Genomic DNA, 12,479 nt, shown 5'->3' on the forward strand with positions numbered 1-12,479 from the left:
TGTTTATAGCTCAGCGGTTTTCTCAGCTTGCTTCCTACCTAAAGGAAGTTGAGGACCCAAAGACTTCTTTTATTTTTGCCCTGGGAATCCTGGGTGGCACAAATGGTTAAGTGCTAGACTACTGACTGAAAGGCTGGTGGTTCAAACCCATCCAGAGGCACCTCAGAAGTAAGATCTGGTGATCTGTTTCTAAAAAGGTCATAGCATTGAAAACCCTGTGGAGTAGTTCTACTCTGCACATATGAGGTCACCATGAGTCAGAATCAACTCAATGGCAACTAACTGTCCTGTTTGGCCCAAGCTGATGGTGCTTGCACATTTCCTTTTAAAACATTGTGAGTTTTCTATGAATATTTTACGGTTCGCTCCATTAGACAAAAATCACTCTCACGAATATCTTCAGGACTGGTCTCTTACTGATTTTGACTCAGAGTTAGGGTGCTCTAGTAAATACCCTTAAAATTCTTGAAGCTTATTTGTCTAATTGAAAATGCTTATACAGGACATCTTTAAATATTTCTCTATTGTTAACAAAGAGTCTTACAGCTTACTTTGAGAGCCTTTTACCTTCTGGGGAGGTTGGGAATAAAACTCAACTTTATATTTGAATCCAGCCAAACTTGACTCTTGTATTTTCTCTAAATTCTGCTTAGACACTGAACAATTTCATGTCCTCTCCATGTCACTTGGGATTCTCACAGCATGTTGTTGTTGTGCCATCAACTTGGTTCCGACTCATAGTGACCCTGTATTCAAAGAATGAAGCACTGCCGGGTCCTGCGCCATTCTCACAATCGTTATCCTTGAGCCCATTGTTGAAGCCACAGCATAGTGGCTGGATTCTGAGAGGGAGTGCAGCAAGATCAAGTATTTCAAGAGACACAGGAAGAAATCTTGTGGCTCAGCGGTTAAGCGTGTGGCTGCTAACCAAAGATTGGTGGTTAGAACCCACCAGCTGCTCCATTGAAGAAAGATATGGCAGTCTGTTTCAGTAAAGATTACAGCCTTGGAAACCCTATAGGGCAGTTCTACTCTGTCTTATATGGTCACTATGAGTCAGAATCAACTCAACAGCAATGGGATGGGAGCCTTGGAAACTTCCAATTGTCACTTCCACTGCATTCTATTTGTCAAGCAATCCCTAAGTCCAGCCCAGATTCAAGAGAAGGGGAATTAGATGCCAACTGTTAATGTGGGAATGGCAAGTTCACACTGCAGAAAAAGCAAGGGAAATGGAAGATATTGCTGTGGCGTCTTTGGAAAATACAATCTACCACTCAAGTTACTAAAGGATGACCTATGTGTACATTAAAATCACAAAGAATAATGACAAAAGTAATTTTGGAGAAAATTACATTGAGACAGAAGCTAAAAATCTTCAAGAAGGAAGAATACCCAGGCTGAAGTTGACTGTACAAGTAGAGGTAATTGATAATGTATTTTGATGATATGTGATTTAAAGTTGGGAAGTTTTAGGATAAATAACACTACTCCAGAAATAGTGATGTGGAGCATACAGGATGGTTATGTTTACTTCCAGACACACAAAATACAAGATGTGAAAGAAGCCACGATTTCTTCAGTATCAGAATCACCTAGAGAATAAAGAACACAGACGTCCATTGAAGTAGACTAGAGCCTACTATATTACTTCGTATTTAGGATAGTAAGGGGACTTCTAATTTTACCAAGATCCTCAGATGATTCTGATACCCACCAAAGTCTGATTGCCACTGTTTTAGATGGTTTATTTCCCTCAGGGTTCTTAAAAGAGGGTAATCATTTTCTGTTAGCTTTACTGACTCTCATCTGGAAAGTACCCTACAAAGGTATTCCAAATTCCTAGGCCTTTACTCTTCCCCTTTAACCAGTTTATAAGAATAATATTCTATTCATATTATGTATGATCAACAGCCTATCCCATAAATCTTGGAAATCTCATGTCAAAATGAGATAGAAATCTTTTGGTCTGTCTTTTCAAGTAGACAAGTTGTCTTCAACTTTTTTTCCCCCTTTTTGTTTTTGCCCCTTTTGACATCTACCTGCTTATCTTGTCTCACAGATTCCAAAAAACTATAAAAGATTTCTGAGATTTCATGAAAATTTAAGTCAATATTAAAGAGATTCCAGCTTTTTTTTTTTTTTGAGGGAAATACTCCAAAATCAGTATGGTTACCTGTTTTATTACTCAAGCTCTTAGCTTCATGTCACTGGGTCCCTTTGGGGAAGAATGGGAGGATGATCTTATCATGAATCTGCTTGGCCTTCATTCCATAGATAATTGGATTGAGTGCAGGCAGGATGGCTACATAGAGGTTGGCAAACATTATATGGAAAGAGTGAGGAATATTGTTATCAAATCGGTGGGTGAGGACAGAGAACATGGCTGGCGTGTAAAATATAAGGAGGACACAAATATGGGAACCACATGTGCTGAGGGCTTTCTGGTGGGCATTCCAGGATGAGAGGTAAAAGACAGCACAGAGAATGAGAGTGTAGGAGATGCCAATGAGGATCAGGTCTGAGGTGACAGTCATTACAGGCACAGCAAGGCCATACCAGATGTTGATGGAGATGTCTGCACAGGAGAGCTGGGCAACGCCTATGTGCTCACAGTATGTGTGGGGTATAATGAGTGTTTGGCAGAAGGGAAGTCACTTTAATAGGAACACACATGGAAAGATGATACAAAAGCTCCTGCTGATAATACCTATCACAATCTTAGTAATAATCTGACGAGTGAGAATAGTGGTGTATCTTAGCGGGAAGCAAATGGCAACATAACGATCAAATGCCATGGCCAGCAGAATTGCAGAATCCATGGCAAAGCTGTAGTGGAGGAAAAACATCTGAGTAAGGCATTCAGGAAAGGTGATTTCCTGAGGACCTAGCCAGAAGATGCTTAGTATTTTGGGTACACGTGTATTAGACAGAATGAGATCAGTAGCAGCCAACATGGAGAGGAAAAAGAACATGGGCTCATGGAAGCTGTGCTCCATGGAGATAAGGTAGAGAAGGACACTGTTGCCTGTAAGGGCTAAGAGGTAGATAATGAAGAAGGGAATCCTGATCCAGACATGGAACTGCTCTAGCCCTGGGATTCCCAGTAGGATGAATGGGCCTGGATTGAAGCTGCTCAAGTTGAACGCAGCCATCATGGTCTCAAATGGGATGCGTCTCATAAACTGAAAATAAAAATTTATGAATAATTGTTACAATGATCTGCAGACATTCCCCTCTGAGCCTTCTCACCTCACTTTCAGCTCTAGAAAATCATAAAGGATCCCCCTCTCTCCTTTTTATTAATAAATATCTGTCAAATGTTCAGAAATAAATTTAAATCATAATAGAAGTACTATTGAAATGTTTTACCAGAAGTAAAAGTCATATAACTTAGAATTATACTTACCACCAACCCAGGAGGCCTCCTAAGAAAATATGTGAGCAAAACAGCATCCGGCAGAGGAACACTGTATTAGCAGTCAGGTCTCTGGAAGAAAGTTCAGTGTGAAATCCCCACCTTGGTGAACTGGAATACAATTGCATAGGCTTACAAAGTGCCTAACAAAGGCAGGCTCAATGTCAGAAACCTAAGCAAACCATGCTGTCTCTTTTCTCCTTTACTCCTCTTCCCACACTAAAACATCTGTTCAGCTTCTCATCAGTCCTAAGGAAAAGTTCACCAAGGTAAAGAGAAGACATGGAATATTTCTCCCTAAAATCTAAGATTGAGGTGGTTAATCTGCTCCTTCAGATATTCTTAGCTTGGAAAAGCTTTCAAGAAAGGAAGCCTATATAATTTACTATATCAGATTTGTCTCATAGAAAGAAGATAGAACCCTGTGCCCAAACCTCAAAGATGACAAATCCCAACACAGGGAGCCCAATCTCCTGGAAACTTTCTACAACAGTATTCTTTCCCCCGGCCTAGCCACATAATGACTAATTCTTGTGACATTTCATTGAAATATTTGAACCAGTTTTCCAAAAGTCTTCTTTTTTGTGACATGATACACAACTCTTTTTCTCAAACCAAAGTAATTACTCATTTTTTCTACCAGTCCCTTGATTATTGGAATTCTGTAGTGCTCTATCCATGCCCACTGCTTTCTCAATCAACAAATTCCATCTGGTTGATCTCCACAAATGCTACTGCTGGAACTGTCACCCTTATGCTGAAGATCCTGAAGTTTATAATCTTTAAGATACTTCTTACTCCTCAGCTCCAGGACTAGTTATCTTTATGCTTGTCATCTTTACATGGAAATCTCATAGATGCATCCAGCTTAGCATGTTCCAAACTAAACCATTTCTCTTTCCTTGGCTCAAAACTTGTTTTTTCCACAGTGTTTTGTAACTTAGCAAGTGATAATACAACACACACAATTTCTCAAGAAACCTTGAAGCGATGCTAATTACAACTCCCTCACACATAACTATCCTTCTTATCTTCTAAACAAGCACCACACTGAAGTTATTCATTCTCTAAATTTTTCTGTATTACATCCACTTTTTGCTACACCTATTGTCTGCTCTATCCTACATACCATCATCTCTCACCAAGACCTCTACAGAAAATCTCCTAACTCAAACATATCTATTTTCTTTGAACAATTTAAAAGTTCAAATTTAAAAGGAAAAAAAAACAAATAATGTACAAAAAATGAGAAGAATATTTTTTTAAATATCAGTTAATGCATTCACTTAATGGTTTACCTACAATTAAGACTGAATCTGGAGACTCAGTCTTCCTGGAAAATGAAAGATGTGAAGTGTGGTCTATCCCAATCAGAGAGAAAAAAGAAGTGGAAAACCTATCACTTCCATATGGAAGGATCATGGAAAGGAGGGGAGACCTTGCTAGGGAGAGGAGAACAGGTGCTGAGGCCTTAATTCTTAGAGAAAATATTCATGTGTATTTAGGTGGAGATTGATGTAGAGACCTTCAGAGAGTTGTGGAGTAACCGTATAACAGCCAAGGTATTGTCCTTGTCCTTGAAAGCAATGACCTGTTTCCTTGAGAAGAGCCTAGGGTAGTCTAAAAGGCACTAAGAAATTCAGGACATTTGATTTTGGGTCATATCTAATATGGGTTGAGAAGTAACAGTTATATGGTAGCAAAGGTGTGTGCTACAAAATGTAAACTGAAATGTAACACGTTCCCAATAATCTGTACATATCAGGGAATCCAGGACTTCTCATGTGCTCTGATGAGAAGACATAGGGATGCTGACCAGGTCAGGAACAAGAAGCTGCTGAGACTGGGATCTCTAAGATAGGAAGAAATGTCAAGGCTGATAGTCAGCAGCAGTGGGTATCATCTATGCTCACATCTAGGTAAGGTCCATTTCATTACCAGAAATTCAGTTAGAGCAGAGTTAATACTAGGGAAGCCTCTACTAGGGTTCAGGATACAGAATCCAAGGCTCAGTCTTCCCTACCACACAATTTTCTGTAAGCTACTTTCCCCACAGCCTGTATCCCCTACCACATACACATGCAGATTTCTTCTACTGGAAGAAAGAGAAGAGCAAGGAAATTAAAAAGCACTACAAACAGAGAATAATTAAACAAGAGACAGTAAATTCTGTGGCAATTTTCAATACACCACCAACTAAAGTCTACTCCAAATGAAAAATATATAATCCCATTAATATCTATTAAAGTGTTCTTACAGATCACTAAGGCAAAGTCCTTTGATCCAGTAGAAAAACTGGCAATTGGTATGAACAAGCAAGTCATATAAAATATTATTTTTTAATAAATATATATATAACATTCCCAATCTCATAAATAATTACATTTAATATAAAACACAAATGAGATGCATTATTTATCAGATTGGCAAAAACTTAAAAAGATTGATAACCAATTCTGTGAAGGGTTGGAGGAAATAAGAACTGTTACAACTATTTTAGAAGCATTTACTGTATAATGTTCTTAGAGTCTAATTAGGCAATATGCATCCAAATGCAAAATGGACATACCCATTGCCCAGCGGGTCCATATCTAGAAAATTCTCCAAATACACAGTTATACAGATGAACAAAGAGATAGAATATACACTACAGTAACATTTATAATATTGAAAAGCTGGTACCAGTTTAAATTTTACTAAAGGAAATGGTTTTAAATTTGTAGTATGTCCATACAATGGAAAGTATGCAGCCATTAAAAAGAGTGAGGTAAATCTATATGTGTGGGAATCAAAAGATGCCAAAATATATATGTAAAGTGAAAAAAAAAGTAAATTACCGTACATTGTTAGTATATGCAATTAAGGTTGATTTCATATTCATACAGGTATTTGCATAAAAATACTGGAAGAGTACACACTATTAAAAGCAATATTTATGGGGAGAGATTTTAGAGTGGAGAGGGGACAGATGCTTTAACCTTTAACCTCATACATATATAAGTTGTTTTTTTTTTTACAAAAAAACCTTTCATTATAATAAAATATTAAAAATTAATTACAGGCTGGTTATTTTACATATACAATGCAACATTAATAAAAATCCACCTGGGATTTATTTTTACTTACTAACATAATTTTAAGACATATTTTATTTTAAATAAAACAGTTAAAAATATATAAGGAAAGTATTTAAAATGATAATAAAGAAGGGGACTATGCTTTTTTTGAGTTAAAGAAAAAATGACATGATTAACTTAGATTTATCAAATTCATATATACATAAAATAAAGAAGTAAATAAATTACTTATTGTATTGCTGATCAAGAATAAATATACACATAGAGCAGAATGTATAACCCCAAAATAAACTATAATTTTTATGAAACTTATGAAATTAAATAAAAATCAGCGAGAAAATACCAGTTTATCCCATAAATAGTTTGGAAATCATTTGTTATTTATTGTAGAATAATTCAGCTGGAGAAAAAAATTCATACTAAATAAAATAAAATTCCTTCTGAATCAAAAAGATAAATGTAAATCAAATTACAAGAAAATACCTAAATTATATAACTAATTATCTATCTGAAATCTGTATGCAGATGGAGTTTTTAAGAACATTTAGGTGAAAAAGTAGCAATAAATATTAAGTAAGGGAGAAAGAGAAAACTACCAAAATAGACTAGAAACAAGGCAAATAAATAAGACTTAGAAAAACAGGGGTAAATATTAAGGTAACCACAAAGGAAGCTAACAATCCTACACAACAAAATGAAAAACATAAAGACTCAGCAAATATGAAATCAACAACAATGAAAAAGATGAAAAGAAAATACATAAACAAAAGTGACTCAGCACAGAAAATTAAGTGGAACAAAGAAACTGTCAACAACACACAAAAAAAGAAATCAAAATGACAGCACTAAACTCATACCTATCAACAATTACGCTGCATGTAAATGGACTAAATGCACCAATAAAGAGATGGAGAATGGCAGAATGGATAAAACAACATGATCTGTCTATATGCTGCCTACAAGAGACACACCTTAGACTTAAAAAGACACAAACAAACTAAAACTCAAAGGAAGAAAAAAATATATCAAGCAAACAACACTCAGAAAACAGCAGGAGTGGTAATATTAATCTCTGACAAAATAGACTTTAAAGTAAAATCCACCACAAAGGGTAAGGAAGGACACTATATAATGATTAAAGGGTCAATACACCATAATAAAAATTATAATAAATATTTACCTACCCAATGACAGGGCTCCAAAATACATAAAAACAAACTCTAACAGCACTGAAAAGAGAGACAGACAGCTACACAATAGTAGTAGCAGACTTCAAAACACCACTTTCGGTGAAGGAGAAAACATCCAGAAAGAAGCTCAACAAAGATACGGAAGAGCTAAATGCTACAATCAATCAACTTGATATCATAGACATATACGGAACAGTCTACTCAACAGCAGCCAAGTATACTTTCTTTTCCAATGCACATGGAACGTTCTCCACAATAGACCACATATTAGGCCATAAAGCAAGCCTTAACAGAATCCAAAGCATTGAAATATTACAAAGCATCTTTTCTGACCATAAAGCCATAAAAGCAGAAATCAATAACAGAAAAAGCAGCGGAAAAGAATCAAACACATGGAAACTGAACAACACCTTGCTCAAAGACTACTGGGTTCTGGAAGTAATTAAGGATGGAATAAAGCAATTCATAGAAGAAAATGAAAACACATCCTACCAGAAACTTTGGGACAAAACAAAAGCAGTGCTCAGAGGTCAGTTTATAGCAATGAATGCACACATCCAAAAAGAAGAAAGGGCATAATCAAAACATTAACCCTACAACTGGAACAAGGAGAAAGAGAGCAACAAAAGAAGCCCTTGGCCACCAGAAGAAAGGAAATAATAAGAATTAGAGCAGAATTAAATGAAATAGACAATAGAAAAACAATCGAAAGAGTTAACAAGACCAAAAGCCAGTTCTTTGAAAAGATCAACAAAATTGATAAACCATTGGCCAAACTGACAAAAGAAAAACAGGAGAGGAAGCAGATAATACATATAAGAAGTGAGATGGATGATATCACAAAAGATCCAAATGAAATTAAAAAAATCATAACAGAATACTATGAAAAATTGTACTCGAACAAATTTGAAAACATAGAGGAAATGGACAAATTTCTAGAAACTCACTACTGACCTAAACTAACACAAACAGAGGTACAACAACTAAATAAACCCATAACAAAGGAGGAGATTGAAAAGGTAATTAAAAAACCCCCACCAAAAAAAAAGCCCTGGCCCTGACAGTTTCACTGTAGAATTCTACCAAACTTTCAGAGAAGAGTTAACATCACTACTACTAAAGGTATTTCAGAGCCTAGCAAAGGATGGAATACTCCCAAACTCATTCTATGAAGCCAGCATAACCCTGATACCCAAACCAGGTAAAGACACCAGAAAAAAAGAAAATTACAGACTAATATCCCTCATAAACATTGACACAAAAATCCTCAACAAAATTCTAGCCAATAGAATTCAGCAACATATCAAAAAAATAATTCACCATGATCAAGGGGGATTTATACCAGGTATAGAGGGATGGTTGAACATTGGAAAAATAATCTATGTAATCCATCATGTAAATAAAACCAAAGAACCACATGATCTTATCAATTGATGCAGAAAAGACATTTGACAAAGTCCAACAACCATTCATGATAAAAACTCTCAACAAAATAGGAATAGAAGGGAAATTTCTCATCATAACTAGGGGCATTTATACAAAGCCAACAGACAACACCATCCTAAATGGAGAGAGTTTGAAAGCATTCCCCTTGAGGACAGGAACCAAACAAGGATGCCCTTTATCACCACTCTTATTCAACATTGTGCTGGAGATCCTAGCCAGAGCAATTAAGTTAGAAAAAGGGCATTGAAATCTGTAGGGAAGAAGTAAAAGTATCTCTATTTGCAGATGGTATGATCTTATACACAGGAAACCCCAAAGAAAACTACTGGAACTAATAGAAGATTTCAGCAAAGTATCAAGATACAAGATAAACATACAAAAATCAGCTGGATTCCCCTACACCAACAAAGAGAACTTCCAAGAGGAAATCACCAAATCAATACTTAGGAATAAATCTAACCAAAGATGTAAAAGACTTATACAATGAAAACTACAAGACACTACTGGAAGAAACCAAAAGAGACCCAAATAAGTGGAAAAACATACCTTGATCATGGATAGGAAGACTTAACATTGTGAAAATGTCAATTCTATCCAAAGTGATCTACAGATACAATGCAATCCCAATTGCAATTCTAATTGCATTTTTTAATGAGATAGAGAAAACTAATCACCAGCTTCATATGGAAAGGGAAGAGGCCCCAGATAAGTAATGCAGTACTCAAGAAGAAGAACAAAGTGAGAGGCCTCACACTACCTGATTTTAGAATCTATCATACTGCCATGATAGTCAAAACAACCTGGTACTGGTACAATAGATACATAGACCAATGGAACAGAATTGAGAATCTAGACATAAATTCATCCACCTATGAGCAGATGATATTTGACAAAGGCCCAAAGTCCATTAACTGGGGAAAAGACAGTCTCTTTAACAAATGGTGCTGGCATAACTGGATATCCATCTGCAAAAAGCTGAAACAAGATGCATACCTCACACCATGCACAAAAACTAACTCAAAATGGATCAAAGACTTAAATATAAAATCAAAAACGATAACGATCATGGAAGAAAAAATAGGGGCAATGCTAGAAGCCCTAACACATGGCATAAACAGAATACAAACCATAAGTAACAATGAACTAACACCAGAAGATAAACTAGATAACTGGGAGCTCCTAAAAATCAAACACTTATGTGCATCAAAAGACTTCACCAAAAGAGTCAAAAGACAACCTACAGACTGGGAAAAAAATTTTGGCTACAACAAATCTAATCAGTGTCTAATCTCTAAATTTTACAAGACACTACAAAACCTCAACAACAAAAAGACAAATAACTCAATTAAAAAATGGGCAAAGGATATGAACAGGCACTTCACCAAAGAAGATATTCAGGTGGCTAACAGACACATGAAGAAATGCTCACAATCATTAGCCATTAGAGAAATGCAAATCAAAACTACAATGAGATACCATCTCACCCCAACAAGGCTAGCATTAATCCAAAAAACACCAAATAATAAATGTTGGAGAAGTTGTGGAGAGACTACACTTCTGCGGGAATGTAAAATGGTACAACCACTTTGGAAATTGATTTGGCGCTTCCTTAAAAAGCTAGAAATAGAAGTGCCATAAGATCCAGCAATCCCATTCCTTGAAATATATCCTAGAGAAATAAGAGCCGTCACAAGTATAGATATATGCACATCCATGTTCATTGCAGCACTGTTCACAATAGCAAAAAGATGGAAACAACCTAGGTGCCCTTCAACAGATGAATGGATAAACAAATTATGATATGATCACACAATGGAATACTACGCAATGATAAAGAACAACAATGAAGCCGTGAAACATCTTATAACATGGAGGAATCTGGAAGGCATTATGCTGAGTGAATTTAGTCAGTCACAAAAGGACAAATATTGTATAAGACAACTATTATAAGAACTTAAGAAAAGGTTTAAACAGAGAAGAAACATTCTTTGATGGTTATGAGGGTGGGGAAGGAGGGAGAGGGTTATTCAGTAACTAGATAGTAGATAAGAATTATCTTTGTTGAAGGAAAGGACAGCACACACTACAGGGGATGTCAGCACAACTGGACTAAACCCAAACTAAGAAGTTTCCTGAATACAACCAAACACTTTGAGGGACAGAATAGCAGGGGTGGGGGTCTGGGGACTATGCTTTCAGCGGACATCTAGGTCAATTAGCATAACAAAGTTTATTAAGAAAATGTTCTGTATCCTACGTTGGTGAGTGGCATTTGGGGTCTTATAAGCTAGCGAGTGACCATGTAAGATGCATGAATTCATCCCAACCCACCTGGAGTAAAGAAGAATGAACAACACCAAAGTTGCAAGAAAAGTATTAGCCCAAGAGACAGAAAGGGCCACGTAAACCAGAGACTGCATCAGCCTGAGACCAGAAGAACTAGGTGGTGCCTGGCTACCACCAATGACCACCCTGACAGGGAACACAACAGAGAGTCCCTGATGGTGCAAGAGAAAAATGGCGTGCAGAACTCAAATTCTAGTAAAAATACCAGATTTAATGGTCTGACTGAGACTGGAGGAACCCCAGAAAAAATGGCCCCTGATTGTCTGTCAACCCAGAAGTAAAACCATTCCCAAGGCTAACTCTTCAGACAAAGATTAGACTGGACTATGAGACATAAAATGGTACTTGTGAAGAGTGTGCTTCTTAGCCCAAGTAGATATATAAGACTAAATGGGCAGCTCCTGTCTGGAGGTGAGATGAGAAGGCAGAGAGGGTCAGGAGCCGGTTGAATGGACACGGGAAAACAGGGGTGGAAAGGAGGAGTGTGCTGTCACAGTATAGGGAGAGCAATTAGGATCACATAACAATGTATGTACAAATTTTTGTATGAGAGACTATCTTGAATTATAAACTTTCACTTAAAGTACAACAATTAAAAACAAAGACTAGAAAATAATTCCAAGGACCATAGCAATGGAAAAACTTCTAAATGTAATAAAAGCTGCTTTAAGAGGCAAAACTTTTGTCTTAAGCACACTGTTAATTAAATATGAAATAATTAAGTATACTAAACATCCAAAAATTGGAAATCAATGATTTTAGAAAAGAAAAAAGTTGTAAACATAATCAGTGGAGTTGAGTCTCTAAAGTCACCAGTGAATTACATAAACATGATCATTCAAATTAAGATAAAAAAGATAAAATTTTTTCCTAATGATAAAATATATTTTCTAACAAAGATATTTTATAAATAAATTCTAATGTTTTGAAAATTATGGTAAAATTAATAATATTTAGGAAAGCATACTAATATGATTCAAGAATAATCAGAAAATCTAAATA

The 12,479-nt window shown here is 36.2% G+C and overlaps 1 protein-coding gene across 1 annotated transcript; it reads right to left on the reverse strand.

The window, feature by feature from the left end:
* Positions 1 to 2,207: 2,207 nt before the first annotated feature.
* On the reverse strand, positions 2,208 to 3,237 carry LOC101346542 (olfactory receptor 52H1-like). Its single transcript, XM_023743029.1, is given in 1 exon segment — positions 2,208 to 3,237. A coding segment is annotated over 1 exon segment (975 nt). The 5' UTR covers positions 3,183 to 3,237.
* Between the last annotated feature and the right edge of the window lie 9,242 nt (positions 3,238 to 12,479).

Source organism: Trichechus manatus, unplaced genomic scaffold, assembly GCF_000243295.1.
Source record: "Trichechus manatus latirostris isolate Lorelei unplaced genomic scaffold, TriManLat1.0 scaffold00232, whole genome shotgun sequence".
NCBI classification, from domain to species: Eukaryota; Metazoa; Chordata; class Mammalia; order Sirenia; family Trichechidae; genus Trichechus; species Trichechus manatus.